Source organism: Psittacula echo, assembly GCF_963264785.1.
Source record: "Psittacula echo genome assembly, chromosome: 5".
NCBI lineage: Eukaryota > Metazoa > Chordata > Aves > Psittaciformes > Psittacidae > Psittacula > Psittacula echo.
The window spans coordinates 14,360,268-14,380,141 of NC_137739.1; the positions used below are offsets into that span (position 1 = coordinate 14,360,268).

At 41.2% G+C, this 19,874-nt stretch overlaps 1 protein-coding gene across 1 annotated transcript; it reads right to left on the reverse strand.

Moving 5' to 3' along the window:
• Positions 1-3,518: 3,518 nt before the first annotated feature.
• Positions 3,519-17,566, reverse strand: TMEM114 (transmembrane protein 114; the record flags this gene model as incomplete). The annotated part of the gene is made up of 4 exons (XM_080617958.1): positions 3,519-3,751; positions 6,366-6,503; positions 16,376-16,456; positions 17,383-17,566. The coding sequence occupies 4 exons, from the start codon at positions 17,564-17,566 to the stop codon at positions 3,519-3,521; spliced, it is 636 nt and encodes a 211-aa protein (XP_080474084.1).
• Positions 17,567-19,874: the final 2,308 nt, after the last annotated feature.

Here is a 19,874-nt window from a genome sequence, read left to right on the forward strand (position 1 = left end):
GCACTGGAGCACTCTGTTCCTGAAGGACTGCACCCATGCAAGGGACCCATGCCGGGGTATTTCATGAAGAACTGCAGCCTGTGGGAAGGACTCACGTTGGAGAAGTTCATAGAGAACTGTTTCCTATGTGAGGGACCCCACACTGGAGCAGAGGAAGAGTGTGAGGAGCCCTCTCCTGAGGAGAAAGGAATGGCAGAAAAAACGTGATGAACTGACTACAACCTCCATTCCCCATTCCCCTGTGTCACTGGTGGGGAGGAGGTAGAGAAAATCTGTCTTGAAGTTCAGCCTGGGAAAAAGAAAGGGCTGGGGAGGAGTGTTTTTAAGATTTGGTTTTATTTCTCATTATCCTGCTGATTTGATTGACCCACAACACAGGTCTATTGGCTTTGGACCAGTGATCAACAAATACATGGAGCTATTTTAACTGAAGCTGTGCCTGAACCAGTAATGCCCTCTTGCTCTTCAGAGGCAGGTAATTCTCACCTACTCCCACAGGAGCTCCCACAGCACAGACCCAGACTAAATCCTTGTGGTTTCATGTCTACATTATATTCACCAGCATCTCCTCTAAATGTCTTGCATTTCTGCACTTTTTTCACCCTCAAGGATCCCTTTGACCTCCCCTATCCCTCTCTGCCATCCCCTGAGGAATTCTTTGAATTACTGACTAGTATTGTCCAGTAGCTTTGTGTACTCTAGCCATTCAAACAGTACTGCTCTGCTCAGTACATCTGTTTTTCTTCAATTTAAATGAGGCCAACTGCCTATGAGTTTGCAATTCACTAGAAAATAATGGGAACAGTCAGTGTCTTCATCTCAGTAACACATTTTGGGGAAAACACAGCAAAGAACTGGGTATAAAATAAACATTAGCTTCAGCAAGAGGAAGAAGATTATAATGTCACTTGTACCAAATTACATAACGTCCTTTCCAGGATGTTTTCTCTTTCTAGCATAGTTCTTCAAAATGTTCAAAGCTAATTTGGCTATTCCAAACCATCTTTTTTAATTTGTATTCAGACCAAATTTCAGAGAAATTCAGGGGTTATACAAATATTCAGGAGCAGAAGACACTCTTTATTATCACTGTACCAGATCTTGCAGGAAGCCAGAATTAGAAATTTAGGAAAGCCATGGAAATGAGAATTGCTTTAATTCAATAACAAATTCATTGGCTTTCTAAATTAGATTTGATCACGTGACTATTTTATATTGTAGCTGCATAAGTATCTTATAAATACCTACCACATGTGACACAGGCACTTCAAAAGCATCATGCAAACTGTACAATAGATCTGCAGAAAAAGTTAAAGAAAAATACATATCTTAGATCTTCCATGTCTTGGTAAATAATTCCCAGCTCCGAGATGTCATTTTATTTAAGTTTACAGCGTTCAAAACCACTGGAAAATAACATCTGTAATAAATATTCAAAAAATAACTCAGATGACATTTTACTGTTACAGTTTCCAGTAACGTCTGAGTAACATCATACAAATTGCATTATAAATAGCTTCACCAGCACCAAAACATAGAAATATCACATTTTACATAATTCACTTCGGCACATGGAATTTTGGATACAAAGGATTTTTTTCTTATTCTTCTTACAGCTCTGATTTGATACGCTTTAACTTGTAAAATGACTCAATTACACAGTCTCAGCACAAGGCAAAATGGAAGATACGTGAACACCAATGTGGGAGCAGGTGAGAATTACAAAATTGTACTGCCTATTCACAGAATTTCTACTGCTCAGTCTATTCAGGACTTACTTCATCCCAATAACAAGCAAGGTGTGCCAGCTAAGGTCTTGGACTGAGATTCAGAAACTCTGGTTTCAAGTGACCTTGAACAGTTTTTCTGCCTCTGTTCTCCATTCACAGCATGGCACTAATAATGTTTCCTTATATCTCCAAAGACTGTAAGGTCTCAGAAGCTCTCTGCCACTATTTTTTGTAAAGTAATTGGTACTGTGTGACTAAGATTAGAGCTGAGCTCCGTAAATGTGCAATCTTTAACGCAAGACACAATGATGAAGTTGTTCTGATATTTAACAGAGGTAGGTAAATGATGCTACTGGGAAAAGTACAAGGGACTTGCCCAGTGACACAGTGTGCCTTGCTGACATGGCTCTTGAGCCAGTCGTGAACAGTGATATGCTGAAGTCCTCCAGAAATACATGGTCTAACAGAAATGTAGTGGAGCTGTTAACACATCCAAGTCTTTATTGAAAGCCATAGTAGGCAGGGGAAAAATTCTTCCTTAACTTCAGTAGGCAGTGAAGTAAATTTTGTCTCAAACACTATTACACAGAGGAAAAACTAATTAAGAAAACCCAGACTTCTTGGCAGCTAAGATGAAACACAGGTATTCTGTTTTTCCAGTTTATGCCAGCAGTTTTCAGCACAAGTTAAGTATATTCTAGCACAAAGCATGTGAACAAATTCCATTAAAAAGAAGCACTGTCAAAATGGCTACGTAAAAACTGGGAAATGCATCAGATTCATCTTCTGCACTACAGAACTGAAAAAGCAGGCAGTAATAAACTGAAACTGGTAAGTGTATAGCCTGAGCATTCGACACTGTGGCTGGCTAGAGTAGGTGGCTAAAACATCTGGAAAAGAAGCTGTATCTTTCTCTTGCAGTACATTCCCCACTGCATTACACTTGAGAACTTCACCATCATAGTCACTACTACATGGCTTTCTGGGCTGCAAGTGCACACTGCCAGTTCATGTTGAGCTTCTTGTCAACCAACATCACCAAGCCCTTCCCCTCAGGGCTGCTCTCAACATTCTCCACCCTGTCTGCAGTTGTGCTTGGAATTGCCCCAGCCCATGTGCAGGACCTTGCACTTGGTCTTCTTGGACTTCATGAGATTTGCACGGTCCCACCTCTCGAGCATGTTCAGGTCTCTCTGGATACCATCCTTTCCCTCCAATGTATTGACCACACCATGCAGCTTGGTGTCGTCAGCAAATTTACTGAGAGTGCCTCAAGATCACACTCCCTACCACAGGGTAGCCATCTCAGAGCACCTCTGCTGGTAGAAAGCTGCCAACATGCCTGGAATCCTAGGATGCATACTTATCAGGACTCTCAGAGAAGTAACCAAAAGCTAAGTGAACCTTGCATACTGGCCTGCAAGGTACTCTGAGGCACTTCGCTGGGACAGCAGAAAGGAGAAAAGAAAGCAGGAAATCTGCCTGTTCTAAGCAATGAATTGAGATGCCTTATTTGCTGACAGATGAAACTGTTTTGGAGATGCTAACACTGCAATGTATTTTCTTCTAAAGTCGTAAGACTTTCCTTATTGACAACACCTGATATGTTTTACTGATTTATCAGAATCTTTGTTTTTTATAGCTAGCTGTGAGGGAAAAGGTTTATGCCAGCTGACAAGACACTCAGTCACAGCCTTGCCAATTTTATTATCCCTAGTGACCAGATGGACCACGCAATCCACACTTCTAGGCTCTGTGGCGTTCTGATGTTGCAATGATACCTGTTGCTCATAACGCCTGTTCACGTCGTTGTTTCAGACCCACAACTCTTGCTGCCAGGAGAAACACAGCCCCAGTGAGCACTTCTGCAAAAAAGGAGATCCAGACTAGTGCCAGTGACCAGCCAAACCTGATGTCAATTTCTACCAGGAGATCCTTACTCCTCAGGAGGCAGACAGCTTCTTCGAAGGCAGCAGCTGAATATGCAATATAAACACTGATCCCAGTAAGTGTAACAAGAGCTGGGAAAGAAAAGCATATTCAGCTAGTTAGCATCCACTGCAGAAATTAAAAACAATTAACTGGGTATCTCCTAGGGCTTCTTTGTCAATCCTATCTACCCAGGCTAGATAACTAGCTAGCCCATTTACCTTTGAAATCTAGCTGAGGCTGTTTTTCGGGGATGAGTGAAAGGGAAATAAAGGGACGGTTATTTCTGTCCACTGAGTTTAATGTGTTCTCACTGTTAAATACTGAATCAAAATGTGTAACAGCAAGCCTCCCACAATAAAAATCTAGTCATGTTTTTTACAGATATCTAATGCATGTGCATCTCCAGACTGTATTATAAAGCATCCTGATTTCTCATCGCTGTGCACCACATGCAGTTATGTACCTCCACGCAAGAAAGCCCATGAAGACAGAGATTGTCGCATTTCAGGTCAGTGACCTGAATTTAGGATGTTTTCTAATTTTGGGTATCATAAGTTTTGAGTGTTCAGTGTACATGTGTCTGTCTTTACTGTCTCCTCCCACCAAGTGTTGTGGAGTCATGACTATTAATCACTTCCAAATAATTGAGCAAAAGACATCCTTGGAGCAGACTAAAAATAAGTTAATAAAGCCAGATGTTTTCAGAATGAAAGTACTGTAGAGCAGCTAGCAAACTTAGGGAATAGCACATCTAGCACAAGTACATGCTACATCCTGGGCCTGGCGCCTATGTCACTCAAAGGACATGTTAATGAAAGTCACAACTTTACTGGATCAGTGGCAGGCAGCATGTGATAGAAAGGCCCTGGATTAAAGGACTGTAGCCAGAGGAAAATAGATCCTGGAGTACTTGTAAGACAAGATAGTGTCTTATCTGATTCTGAGGGAGAAAAATTTTGGCCTAGCTTTCTGTTAAATCACAGTGTAAGTCTAGATGAGTTTGCATTTTTGGCAGAAAGACAAGTTTGAGTAGAGGCAAACCAAGACAGAAGAGTATTGAGTTATCCAACAGTTAAAATTCATACTCATATTACTGTTTTCAACCATGCTGTGACGACTGTACCTTATTCTAGTCCTCTGCAAGGGTGGGAGGAGAAATCACCTTATACCTTTTGCAGCAGAAATACAAATGACTGTTTTGTTGACATTTTCAACAAGGTATGCCAAGATCTGTAATCCCCCTTAAATGTGGCTGCATTTCAACAAAATGGGGAAGCAAAATGAATGTCCTGGGGTGTGGAACAGTTCTGGTACTTCGAAAAAACCTCAGGTTTCTGAAATTGCAGCATAAAATATTTCTTTCTGCTGAGATAACTATCTAATCAATACTGAACTTTGTGAACTGGAATATCCTGCACAACTCTCCATACCTGTTACATGCATCAAGCCTCAGTGCAGTTGAAAGAGCTGAACAATATCACCTGAGCAGGAAGAGGGTCTTGCGTCACATCAAAGTCTTCCCTGCAGTCAGTCTGTTTATGCTGTCCTGGGAAACAGCACTAGCTGCATCTTGAAAACTTGTTCAAGCGCTCCTCTCCTACTACAGTCTTTGTGTTTCCTTTCCCCCTTTGCAACCCCAAGTGTGCTAGAAAGGCATAGTACTCCACTCCTCAGCAGGATAATCATGCTTTGCACTTCATGGCTTTTCATCTTTCACTTACTATTTGGAGTAGTTTTCAAACAGCCTAAGCCTTTTTAGTGAATACAGCTTTCTGATGTTCTAAGGAAATAGAACTTACTTTTTCTTTTTGAAGAAGAAAGGCATAATAGAGGATGGTTGGTCTTTGTAAGAGCATTTCAGACTAAAAGGTCATTCAAGACTTTGAGACAGCAGCATTTGCTTCCAGCAATCTCTTAGCATTCTTTTCTTAGAAACAGAGATTGTATGATCAGCTGGTGAGGGCCAGTACTGAGGATCCCCTTTTCTGCTGGGGAAAATTTCTGTTTAAGTTACATCGTGAAACAGTACTGAAAATCTATTTGGAGAAGAAAATGGAAGTGGATTTAAACCCAGTTTTTCTACTTTGACAGAACATTTTTAATTTCATAAATGAAATGGTTTTGGTTACAGCAAAAATAATAGAACACAAAATGTAAGAGAATTTTTGCAGCTTCAGATTGAAATGTTACACTCCAACTAAAATAACTCTTTGGGGTTTCCTTTTGTGACCTGCAGTTTGGGGACACCTCTCTAGTTCAAAGCTAGCATGAATCTGACCCAGGAATGCCTACCAAGGCCCTTTTGAGGGTCAAGTATGTTTGAAAAAATGTCAGTTTTCTTAATAGTTTTAAGATCTGTGCAAGTCTATTGAACCCTATGCTTTACTAATTCCAAAGTCACTCCTCCATTCCTTCACTACCCTGTCTGTGGAGAATTTGGGTACTGTGCTCAGAAGGTATTAAATCTTCTGTGTCCACAAGAATATATGATTGTGTGTGATTATTTGTTTTTCCTGACTCTGAGTGGCAGCTTTCTATTCCAGAACCCTGTCAGGAGCTGAGAAGACACCAAGTAAATGAGCACCAGCATTATTCTGAAAGTAAATTCTTGCTTAGCTTTTTTTCCCGGGAAGATAAAGTGATGTTTTCCAGATAAAATCCCTTATTATTTAAAACGGTTAAGACAGGAGTTTTGTATAGTACCTCCAAAAAGAAAGAGCAGTCCTGTCATTAGAAGTAGTAGGTAGGCCCTGGCAAGAATACTGATGAATCCAGTCATTCCTCCAAAAATCATCAATATCAGGCTGAGAGGCATCAGGATGACAAATGTTCCGTGCATATCTGAAGAAAAATTAAGAATTTTAGTATTTTATTATGGTATCATTGGATGTAGTAATAGTTATTGAGTGCAGAGCCCCTGAAAGGATCAAAGCCTTATTCTGTGCTGCAAAAACAAGGAGTTGGACAATCTCTTGAGTTTTCAGTCAGCAGGACAAATAAATGATATGGAGAAAAAGGTAAGATACAGAGTGAGCCTTTCACAGGACCACAGCCTGTGTTTCAAAGAGAGACCACAAATATAAAGGATATGTCTACATGGATATATTTAGGCAATTAAACTGTTCTCAGATCTTAAACCTAGCTGGATAACAGATGATGCATTGCGTATCAGGTAGTTACTGACAGCCTTAATAAAAAGTAGCCCTGGTTATCTGAATCATACAGATCATGGTGAGTGGCACTGCTCTCTTCTGTGTGGGCGGTGAGATCCAGCACGTATTTTGGTTAAGCACTTTCTTTTCTGTCACGTGTCCTCTGCTGAACAGATCTAGCACATTGTTGACCTTTTCCTTTGCTGCAGCTGACCATCAACTAGAGGTAAATTTTCCCATCCAGTTCTGATTCTGTCTGTCATTGTTTTCTACAGCAGCTTCACTAAGTACATTAACCTATCCTCATTGCTTCCTCTCATGCTAAATGTTTTACATTAATCTTTCTTGATCCCTACAACATTTTAATAGCTGTGTAAACAGGGGGTTGCTATGTATTTTTTCATATCACACCATTTTTTCCATCATAAACCATCTTTGTGTCATTGTTCTCTCTCATGCAATCTATCAACAATGTTCAAACCAACCTTTTCTAGAATAATAACAAAAAAGTAATTCCAGCTTCCAGAACAATTTATTTCATACCAGAATGAAGTGCAGAGTCATGGAGAAAGAAAAACTTTAAATCCATTTGATGAAGCGCTCTAGGCTTTGCTGTCTCATTTAGTTTCACAGAGGACAACAATACGCCATTACCTGGCTCCCCAGGAAAAGGAGTCAGTTAAGAGATCACAGTTTGTGTGTGATCAGATGATCAATTTTTTAAGTCACTGTAACTGCCCACTGAATTGGAGATACTCCACCTGCCATGGCTGAGGATCCAGCTTGTCCTCTTCAATAACATTATAACTATAAGGCTCAAGCACGTACATATCTCTGTTCAGCTGTAGAACCTGGGAAGGTTAGCAAGAGGCTTCATGGGATCAAGGCAGAAGCTGTTAATTTCTTTACTTGGGTGGAATATGGCTTCAAGACATAACGATTTGTTTTGTGTAGTACAGAACGTGCTCACAAGGAAAAATGTGGCAATTGACAAAGTTTCCATTTCCACTTATGCTGATATTATATTCTTATATTTAGTCCCATATATGCCCCCAATCAGTATCAGCTGATGCTTAGGAAGCATGAATTCAGCATTCTGCACTGAAGGGAGCACTTTCCTTGCTTCTAAATCTGGGGCTACTCCTTTCAGCAAAACTGGCCACAGCTGCTGTTGCTGGCTAAGAAATCCAAACTCACAGCAATTCTCAGAAACTAGTAGTCAAATCAATCTTCAGCTCTGTATAAACCAGTATGTTGAAACTCTTCGCAAATCTTAGTTGAATACCAAGAGGAGAAATAGCCACAAAACTTAATTCAAGAGTTAGAAGTGGTTGTCAGGGATTAGATGAGACCTGATATGACAGGATAATTTGGCACACAATCTATTTCTCATATTCTAGAGAGGCAGCAGGACCAGGTTAGTCTTTGGCCTCGTTTTTGCTTCCTGTGGGTATTAGGTCTGATTTTGCTTCCCCACCATTTTGACATCTATGTGTCCTCTTAGATTTTGTCTTTCAAGAGGTGAAAAGGGCTTGTGGGGAGGTAGGAGGGTGTAAAATCTGGTGCAATTAACATTTTAAACGTACGAATGGTGCAACTCCATCCTCAGACCTGGCTTTGCTGGGAGGGAAGAAATATAAACAAGCTCATCACTGGGCCTGTGCTTTGTGATTTGCCAGGTGTCCCTCACTATCAAAGTTGCTGCTAACAAACTATTCCTCAGAACATTAACTCTAACAGTTGCTATTTCTTCGACTTTCCTTTTCATGGTGTCATTTCAGCTACTGCAGCTAGGATACCTTAGCCAGGACAAGTGTGGGTGAAGAAAATAAAGCTCTGAATGTAATGTTTTGAAGCAAAGAGAAAACAACTCCATATCAGGCTATTCTCCTGGGGAGTGTCAGAGATTGCATTAATGACCTGTGACAACTGCATGCAATATCAGAATAACTCTGATTTTTATGCCCTCTTCAGTGGAAATCGAGGTTTTAGTGATATCTCAGCTGAAACCCACAGATCCCACTGTGACCAGAGCCTTGGTTTTCCTACACACTGCTGAGATCATATTTCTCATGAATCACCTGCAGCTTTTTAAAAATGAAACATTTAATGGATTGAATTTGGTTCCACAGCACTTGTATCACCTCCAGTGTTCTAGTTCAATACCTAATAGCCATTGGTCCTTCTATGAAATCTGCAACTGTCTGGGAAACTTATTCCAAAATGCTGCCATGGAAACCACTCAGGAATCTGAATTCATGCCATCTGGCATATGATATTATGCCTTGATTAGAGGGACAGAATTAGTTTATAGAAGAACATGACTTAAAATATCTTTACTGTGTTTCTGTCTTCAATAATCATCTGTGAAAAAAGTTAAAACATTAATTTTGCAGTCATTTTAGTGTTTCTTAGTTTGTGTTGAAACACATACTTATGTATGATGAATTATCCGTATAACTGAATTCATTTTGATTCAATTAATCTAGTATTAAAAAAATAGCAGCCTAAGTTTTTTGCACAAGAAGAGGTATATGCACTTGCCTAGAAAACAAAATTAGTTTCCCACATCTCAATGCCTGAGTTCCCAGTCAGTCCAACAAGAAAGATCCAGTAGTTTAATCTTGATGATATTGAAACAAACTGATGAACATTTAAAAAACTTTTTTTTTTTTGTAGAAACAATACTTAAATTGCTTGATCTGAATTAATAAAGCTTTACACCAGCTAGCCAAAGCTGTTTTACTACAGCCTGACCAAATGTTTGTACGAATGACATCTGCAGTGTGTGTCCAGATTTGGCAGACAATTCTAAATTATCACCCAACACAGTTGTTGACGAGTGCTTTGTAACAGAAATCTGTGGAATGAACTAGAAAATGTGAATGGTGTCAAAAGTAACCAACTGCTGGTCTGGCAGTTTTGTTAATCATCTAGTGCTAATATGCTGCAGCTTGTTTCAGACTAACTTTGGATTTGTTTGCACAGTTTACAGAAAATAGTATCACAGTATCACAGTATCACAGTATGTTAGAGATTGGAAGGGACCTCAAAAGATCATCTAGTCCAATCCCCCTGCCAGAGCAGGAACACCTAGATAAGGTTACACAGGAATGTGTCCAGGCGGGTTTTGAATGTCTCCAGAGAAGGAGACTCCACAACCTCCCTGGGCAGCCTGTTCCAGTGTTCTGTCACCCTCACTGAGAAGAAGTTTCTTCTCAAGTTTAAGTGGAACCTCTTGTGTTCCAGTTTATACCCATTACCCCTTGTCTTATCATTGTTTGCCATTGAGAAGAGCCTGGCTCCATCCTCATGACACTCCCCCTTTATATATTTATATACACTAATAAGGTCCCCCCGCAGTCTCCTCTTCTCCAAACTATAGAGACCCAGCTCCCTCAGCCTTTCCTCATAAGGGAGATGCTCCACTCCCTTAATCATCTTAGTTGCCCTGCGCTGGACTCTCTCCAGCAGGTCCCTGTCCTTCTTGAACTGAGGGGCCCAGAACTGGACACAATATTCCAGATGCGGTCTCACCAGGGCAGAGTAGAGGGGAAGGAGGACCTCTCTCGACCTACTGACCACCCCCCTTCTAATACACCCCAGGATGCCATTGGCCTTCTTGGCCACAAGGGCACAGTGTTGGCTCATGGTCATCCTGCCATCCACTAGGACCCCCAGGTCCCTCTCCCCTACACTGCTCTCTAACAGGTCGTTCCCCAACCTATATTGGAACCTGGGGTTGTTCCTGCCCAGATGCAGGACTCTACATTTTCCCTTGTTACATTTCATCAAGTTATTCCCTGCCCAACTCTCCAGCCTGTCCAGGTCTCGCTGGATGGCAGCACAGCCTTCTGGCGTGTCAGCCACTCCTCCCAGCTTAGTGTCATCAGCAAACTTGCTGACAGTACACTCAATTCCCTCATCTAAATCATTGATGAATATATTAAATAATACTGGTCCCAATACTGACCCTTGAGGCACTCCACTAGATACAATAGTCTTCAGATTGAACAACAACTAGATACAGATAGTCTTCAGACATCTGTAATAGTCACCTCATCAGAAATACTCCACATGGCAGCAGCTCTTAAGAGCTTAATTAAGCACTTGTTTGTTTGCCCCAACAGTAACTAAATAGCCAGTTAGAAAGACAAAAGCCTCTATCTGAAACAGAAAGCTGGCAGTAGCTAAAACCAGTGGGACTGCTCTGGAAAGACTTGGTGAAGCCAGGAAGAAACAGTGCAATGGGAAAGCCTGACCTGCTTGCAAGGAAAGAAGGAACTTAGAGAAATAGTGAGCAAAGAGAAGAACTGATGTCTGTGGCTAAACATGGGCTTGAACCCAATGGACACAGATGCTTGGATTCCCTCCTCTTTAGTAGGGAAAAGATGATGGTGGAGGAGAGCTCACAGGGTTAGGGTATTCCAGGATAATTAGCCAAGCTCTGGACTTGTGTTACATGTTTTGGCTTTATGCTTGTCTCATGCAAGAAGTCTGAGCTAAACTGGAAAGCAAATTGCAGACAGCAGAAACAAAATGATGCTGGCCTTGGTACAGGTGGACACTGATGAAAACCTTTGATACTAGGAACAGGTGGAATGATAAACATAAGTGATGCACTGTCGTTCACATTCTATTGCTACCGTAGCGATGAATTTGAAAATGAGAATATCCATCAGAAGTTGTCACTCATTAGGTCTTGGATGCAGTGATGCTAAAGTCATCTCAGATTTCTATGTCTATTTATTGTAATATCTACTGTAAGCACTGAAGCAAGTGCTCACTGGAACCTCTTTGAAGGATTCCTGCACTGTTGCTCTGAAACAAAGCAGATCTGTTTAGGGATGCACCTACCATAAGAATAAGTTAGAATTTCTATGTACATCATTTGGGCCTTATTTCACCCAGTCTCTGAACTAGCTCTTGATTGGTATTCCAGCCCTAGCTGTTTCCTTCTAATTACCTTAAACCAAAAGGAAAAAATGCAAAAAACTGTGAATCCCTCATGAAAAATGTAATGGCAGCCAAAGGCATTCTGGGATTATATCATTATAAGCATGTAAGTTGGTAAAAATTAAGCAGGCCCGTAAAGAGTGGGGAGAAGTGTGAAAGCAGCTGGTTAGTGACTGTTACAAGGTCTACATGCTGTAAGGAAATCCAGCCTAGTTTAACTGCACTATTAAACTAATTTCATTGCGGAAGAAAGCAAGGCAGCTGTAACACTGTAACAACTGAGGCATCAGGAGCTGCCTCTACTGCAAAGACTGTTTCCCTTCAAGAAGCACCAGCTTGTCTGCAGCCTCAGGGTTCCAGCTACACTGATGTCTAAAAGGGAAAAATTAAAACACTCTAGGCAAAAGAATTTAAGCAGTTGTGCATGGGCAGCTGCACACTTCTTGGTTTTATAACAAGACAAACATTTTCTTCCAGCCATATATAAGCGGAAACCACATCCATTGACTGATCATCTCTGGATGGCTCAGGAGTAGAGTACTAGAAAAGACTTGTAGCAGGAAATCATTCACCAGCCACGATGTTAATGTTACTAACAGAAAACCAGGGTTGTCAGTGGTTGTCAGCTTTGTGGCAATTTGGTTTTAAACTGTAAAGGGGTGGGGGGAAGGCACACAAAAAAAAACCCTCCCCATGTTAACAAATCTCATCGTGCTGTAAGAAAACCTTAGCCACTGTTCAGAACATAGAAGGAAGTAATTTTCCTATTACCAAGCAGGGGTCACTGTCTTGCTATAACAGACACACAGGAACAGGTTACTGGGGTTTCCAAAAAGTCAAGCTCATAGAAGGGTTTCGACAGGATACATTAGTATGCAGCAACCACATTACTTTCTTCTTTTGACAGCTCATCCATCCTGCAGGAAGTACTTTAACCAAGTCCAAGAGTATAAACTCCTTTTGATTAGAAATACTTCAAAATTGTTCATTTTGCAGGGATTACACTAGTGCTGTCTTTAGGTAAATCGATACTGGTGTTTACTTCTTATTAACAATACAGACTTTGGTAAATGAAAAATATTTATACAACAAAAATGCCCCAAGAGTAACCTTCCCCAGTGTAACTTGTTTGGCTTTGGGTTCAATTTGTTGGGGCTTGGGGGTTTTGTTTGGTTAGTTTGTTTTGGGGTTTTGGGGGGCTGGTTTTTGGTTTTGATTTTATTTCTCTTTTTAAGAAATTATTTTTTAAAACTGCAACTCTTAAGGCAGATTTTTTAATTGATTAAAAACTGCCATTCCTTCTATGCACCAATTTCCCTCTCTCTGGACATGATGCTCAACATTTAGATGCCTGAGGAAAATGGCAAAGCTGCTCAGAACTCCTGGTGCAGCTTCCTCTGAAGTCAGAGTGACATCCTTCTTTTACCATTTAGCGAAAGATGGAATTCAGCTCATCATGGAAAGAAGTTGCTCTTTCTGCTTGTCCTTCATGGCTGGCGCAGGAGAACAAATGGCAAGACAAGATATCTGGGGTGTCTTTGACAACAGATTTCAGTTTTAAAGGTGACTTTCAGAGGACTATCTTTAATCTTATTACTTTAATACTAGCTGTTTAATCCCCAAGAGACCCTAATAACTGTCTAAATGGTGAAAAGTGACACTTTTATTTTAATACTGAATGAGACACAGTAAAATGTACATCTCTAGAAAAAAGATTATTTTCTGAAATGCAGAATTTTCAGAAGAGCTGGTGGTAGGCAGTCAGGTAGGGTATTCTGATGATTTAAACAAATATATAACCATGCCATTATGTGATCTGTAGTAGGAAAATACTTTTTACGTTCTGGGTTTGAGGGTACATACAATATGTTCAGATGGAGGGACTGGTAAGAAAAGAAATACAAGTTTAAAGTACATTGCACTCTCAGGCTTAACAAGACCTAGGTTGATTGCCTGAGTAATATTGCTGGCAGCACAGAACTTTCACTTTTCTTTTCTTTAGCTTCCCAGTAGCTCTACTTGAAAGTCCGCAATAAACCTAAAAGGAATCTGCTGGGGATGAATAGGAGAGAGATTGGAAATGTGGAGGGAGAGAAGGTGAAGGCTTTTCATTCTCTAATGAAAGGTTTGTCTTCTGGCACTGACTAGCACTTCTGTTTTCACTTAGACCCAGCTCTTTGCACACAGATACAGACTTTCTCCCATCTTTTTGGCACTTTCGTCTAACTAAGACATGCCAGGAAGAGTATGGGAACTCTGAAGAATGGAGGGACAGGATGCTCAATGTGTTACTTAAGCACCTGCATTAGGAGACCAGCCTTCTAAATCGTTTTAGGAATAATCAGCAAGAAGAATGTTTAATGGTGCCAGAGCTCCTGAAATTCAGCCTGCCATTTTAACAGTGAGAAATATGGGTGTACAGCGAGACAGAATGAGATTCATTCCACATGAATATGCCTCATAAACACCTGCACAGGCACACACAGAGAAAAAAAGTAATTTTTTAAAGTAACCGATTAAAGCTGTGCAATTAGCCAGTTTGCCCCATACAGCAACACATGAACAAATTACTGTAACTACACTGAAATCCATGATTCCAGAATTGTCCTCTAAAGTTCTAGTTAAAATGTGTTGTAGATGAAGATGAAAGTTTGCCCCGATCTGCGCAAATATGACTCAGTGAGCACAGTCAGAAATTAGTTAAAAAAGTGTAAGGCTGAAGTAGAAGGCAATATCTCAGTACTTAACAAACACAGATGTCACTTAGAAAGATCAGGATTCTCTAGAAGTACTGTCATGGCACTTGTTATGTTCAGCTGCTATTGCTATGAGTCTGTAGCCTCACCACACTGAAACTGCACTGAAGCACAGCATCCAAGTATCAAGAAGTTCACTCTGTAGGGCATTCAAATCAAACCTGTAAGTTCTTTCAGTGACAGTATCTCTGATTTCTCATCATTTTTAGGCAGACTATGCCTGCCTATAATAAAATCTGGAAGTGTCTTTGCAGACCTGAAGTCCTTGTCCAGGAACCTAAAAATAGTACTTGATGTAAAAGCAAGAGATAAACAAATTCTCTGAGGCTCTGAAGAGTCTGTAAACATAGCTATGAGTCCAATTTTTACTCATATTCACTATTTTCTTACACTTCATGACTACCAAAGAGCTGTCCTTTGTTTCCAAGCCAACATAATTTTTATAACCAGAAAAGCTCTGTACAGTCTTTGCTCTTGTTTTTGCAGAATTCAGCTTTCATTGAAGAGCCGTAATCTAAAATCTCCTCCCCTGAGGAAAATTACAGATATGAACACAACTTTTGAAATGCTAATAATTTTATCCTGAATTTTTAGACTATCTCCAACATAATAGCTGAGGTGCCCACACTTAAAACATGATCAATCTTGTTACTTCCAATTAATGTTAAACCCTCAAAGACTTAAGTGATCCAGCAAACAATCATTTTCACTGATCCTCACAGTTTTCAGCAACATGAAGCAGCTAAGGCCCTCTGTTTTAAGCAAGGAAGATTAAAGAAATGGCACCTTTCAATCTGAAAGCACAGAGAGACAATCTGCTCTTAAGTCTTGAGCCTGTCAATATGCTTGTACCACTGTGAAGTAGCCCACTGGGATCTTACTCCTACTTTAACTTTCCAGTTACTGTTGCAGCACAGCTACATTATCATCCGTACCTCACTGGCTTACTTTGTTATGTGTATTGCCTTTCTAGCTATATCTTCAGAAGCTATTCCAAGAGACTAAAGACACTCTGAGCCTCTCTGAAGGACTGCTCAGGGAAATGGCTGGCTTTGAGAGAAAGAGTACCATTTTAAGACACAGAACAAATGCGTATATTCTGCTTGCAAGGGGAAAGCAGCCAGAGTCAGCGAGGAGAGTGAAGTAAGCAAAAAGTAAAAGAGTGCAAGTGCATATACAAGCATGTATGAGCGAAGCATTGTGCAGAATATGAGGCAAAGAACTTAAATCATCTTTTTGGAGAAGCCTAGAAATATTTGTAAATCTTTAGTTTGGACTTTCTGAAAACATTCTGACATTGGCAAATGAATCTAGAGAAAAAGAAGTAAATACCAACCAATGCAGTTAGAAACTTAAAACTAATGGTTTTTAGCACAATGTTCTTCCAAACCTTTGAACACTGCTTTTAGTCATCGATTTCTTTCCTTAAAATTCCCACATACTTCAAATTTTTTTTCAGTGCAAGGAATCCCACTGAAAGGGTAGGTAAGTGACTGTCTGACAGATTTGTCTAAATGTGTGCTTAAGCATTTTCAGTGATCAAACTCTTTTTGGGGGATTTTGAACATTTTTGCCTTTTATTTATGTAATTTTGCACCTTCCTGAGCCATTCCAGACAGAAACATCTTGCTCCTGGGGAAGAATTTAGCTGAACTTTACATCAACTAGATGGTTATTTTAACAGTAACACCATTCAAATACCACATGCAGTGACAGATATTGTACAGAAGCAGAAGGAAAACACTACCTCGAAGAAGTGCCTCTCTGAATCAGAAATGGGACCTTGTAATGGGCCAAGCAGGGAGGGAAGGGTGGATGGAAATGTAGAAATAATATAGAAGTTACTCACATAAAAGCTGCCTGTGTGAATCAGTGATGTTTGCATTCTCATGCCAGAAAGGGTTTATCAAAGGATAACATTCGTTCCTCACTAACAGAGAAGGGAAAAAACAATGAGAAAAATTAATGCTATAATATCTTATTGCAATATTTCCTCTATTTTTGTGTGTATACATTTGCTCCACAGTAATAGAGAAGGGAAAAAACAATGAGAAAAAAATTACACTTTATCTTCTTGCAATGTATGGGGTTTTTGCACATACATATACTTCATATAAAATTATCTGTTCTAAAAACAGTCATTCCTAGGTAGGGAAGGGAAGAAGGTGATTTTCAGCACTCAGCATTGGCCAACTTCTGCTCCCATGGGGCCTGACACTGAAGTCAAGATGGAAAGTCTGCTAATTTCAGTGGGGCTAAGGGTATAGCAAAGGGAAGAAGTCCTTTAACCTGCACCTTCTCCTCTTCTCCACTGCAAATAACATCCTTTCTTGCCCATGATGAACATTACTTACTCCTTGTTTTTAATGGAGGAATCAAAACCCAAAGAATATGCCTGGCATACAAATTAAACTAAATGGGGAAAATCCTGTCATGCCCACATAGGGCTAATGGATCTATCATTAAAATCCAGAGCACTGAAACACCGAGCAAGACCAAATACAGTACAATTACTTGGTGGACTTGGTAAATCTTCATCACTTACCTTTAGTTAGCATAGGATTAAGTTAATTTCATTACATTATTTGCAGATAGACAACTAATAATATTTACCCTCATATAATTTATATTCATAGTACTTATTTATATAAACTATATATTGTTTGATATTATTTAAATTAATATTCTTTATGTTTGGTTTGGGGGGGGGGTTTGATGGCTTTCACCCTGAGCTTTCGCCTCCCCCTTTTGTAAGACACAAAAGACCTCTCTTTCCTTCTAAATGGTTAACGTTTACTAAGTGAGTTTGGATTAAAAGTTCATGCAAACGCGGGGCGCCCCGCGCCGCTCACTCACCGCGGCAGGTCCGCCACAGGCCCGAGTGGGAGCTGAGGGCGTCCGTGCCGTTGCGGGACGTCTCCAGCTTGGAGGCATCGATGATGTACCAGAAGTCGGTCGCGATGGCCACCACGAGGAAGACAAAGCTTGACGCTCCCACCAGGGCCACGAGGAGGGACAGGCGGCCCAAGCTCAGCTTCATGCTGCAGCCTCACCGGCACCGGCCGTTTGCGCCGCCACGGCGGGTCCCGCCGCCCGCCCCGAGCCGAGCCGAGCCCAGCCCCGCCCCGCCCGCGCGGCGGGACGCGCCATCGCCCGCCGCTGCTCGGCTGTCGCCGGGGGGAGCGGGGACCCCGCAACGATCCGGCTCCGGCTCCGGCCCCTGCTCCGCAGCGAGACCGGGTCGCGACCGTACTCTGCTCCCGACCCGGCCCGGCACCAGCCGCCAGCCCCGGGCGCTGGCCCGGCTCTGTCCCCGCAGGTGTGCGAAGGAATGTGTGTGGGAACGGAAGGAGCCCTGCGCTGCGTGGCACGGACAGGGCAGCCCTAGACGAGAAGGCTCCTAGAAAGACATACCTGACAGGACGTGCGGGGAGGGCGGTATCCCAACAGCTCATGCAGCTTTGGAACTCTTGGATGGTCTCACCTCAGAAGCTTCCTTATTCCAAACACCCCTGTCCCTGAGGAGAGGAGGGTGCAAAAGCCAAGGTCTGGGGAGCAGTAACGGTGCTGGTGTTCTTGCAGCCTGTTGTCTGTATTTAGAAGAGATTTCCTCTGTTCTTTGCCTTCCAGATGCCGACCTCAAAGGACAGATCTAATCTGAAACGTGGTGTGAGAGGAGGCAGCCGTGTGGCAATTGCTGCCTGAAGCAGTGATGTCTGTATCCTGCCCGGGATCATTTTCCTGTCAGAGTTACCACTGATGGAGGGAAGGATACAGGCAGTGTTACCCTCTTCCAAAAACTTCAGAAGGAAGGAAGGTAGTTTCCAAGGACACATGCATGATCCCCTAAGCCACATTTCACCTAGCCTCTTGCTTATCTTCAGCCCACTGAAATCTGTTGGATAACAAGGTAAATTGCAGAAGCACAACCTTGTTTTTAAATCTGCAGAGCATTTACTATGGAGTTTTACTGCGTCACTTCGCTGGCATGAAGATACAGTGCAGGTAGGGTCAATAGGGCATCTTGTTTTCTTACTTGTAATTCACTTCAGCCCTTCCAGGGAATTGCTAAGTAACTCCTAGTCATTAAAAAAACCCATTCTCGTTTATTTTCTAGCACAGACACAGGGCAGGATGTGTGACATCATTACCCATCCATGGCAACAAGCTATCGTGAACCAGTAGGGTTTCAGCAGTAGGATCAGTTAAAAGGAAAATATTCTTTGAGAGAGCCGTTATTTAAACACAGTAATCATCAGCACTACAGACTTTTGTTCTGCAAAAGGTACTTTTTCTGGGATTATAATAGTCTTTCCATTCAGGAATACACTGTTAAGTAGCTATAGCATTACTCTGAGCTTTTGCCATCTCTTGCCTACATCTCCAAGCTGTATTTGTGATATATGAAAGTGCCTATGTAGTTCTGCACACCAAGCAGCTGTTAGCTTGTTGTAATTGTGATGGCTGGGTAATAGAAGCTGTACGAGGTTTATGAAGCAAGGTGAAATGTTTCATCACACTAACTGATGCAGTAAGAAAAAATGAAAAAGCTTTGGGGCACATGAGTCTTAATTGGGACTCCAAGCTTTTGTTTTTTCCAGCTGTATTTGCAGTTACCTGGAAGTTTTACGTAGCCCCGCAAACACCATGTATTAGACAGATGATTTATCAGCTGTATTATAAATCTAAACTGGAGGCATTCTTACATCTAAACCATCATGACACTGCAATGATCAGCCATTGTCACCTCCTAGTTAGAATCAAAAGAAAGCGAAAGGTGCAAAACTGCAGGAACATTTAACCCAGTTGGGTTCAAGCTGTTATCAGGCATTGTATGAAATGCCTACCAGCGATCATCTTGTGTCCTGGAGAGTTCTTGTCCTAATCTTGGGGCCCACAAACTCTGCATGCATGCTTATTTTTGTTATTAAATACTATTAAATAATTTGGTTTAGCCATCAAGATATAGGAAGGTCCTTATAGAATATGTCTAGACTAACTTTACAGTAAACAAAAGTTAGAGCCTGCTAACACCTGTTCCTTTTGTGACCAGGCTGCGATGACAGAAAGGTTTATGTCAAGAATAAACCAATGCTACATGCAGGTTTAATTTCCACGTGAGCATAATCTATTTAGGCACTCATGCTGAGGAAAAATGAATTTATACAAAGTCAGAAAACTGAAAAAGTAGAGTTCATCAAAACATCCTTATGTATTCATTAGGAAAGGTTTGTAATGAGAGGAAAAAGTCAGTACTACAGATTAGCTTTTCCAGAGATTTAATTTCCAGTTTACTGAGGTCTCTAAAAAGAGCACAGGACTCTGATGGTTAAACCAGAATTTTCAGC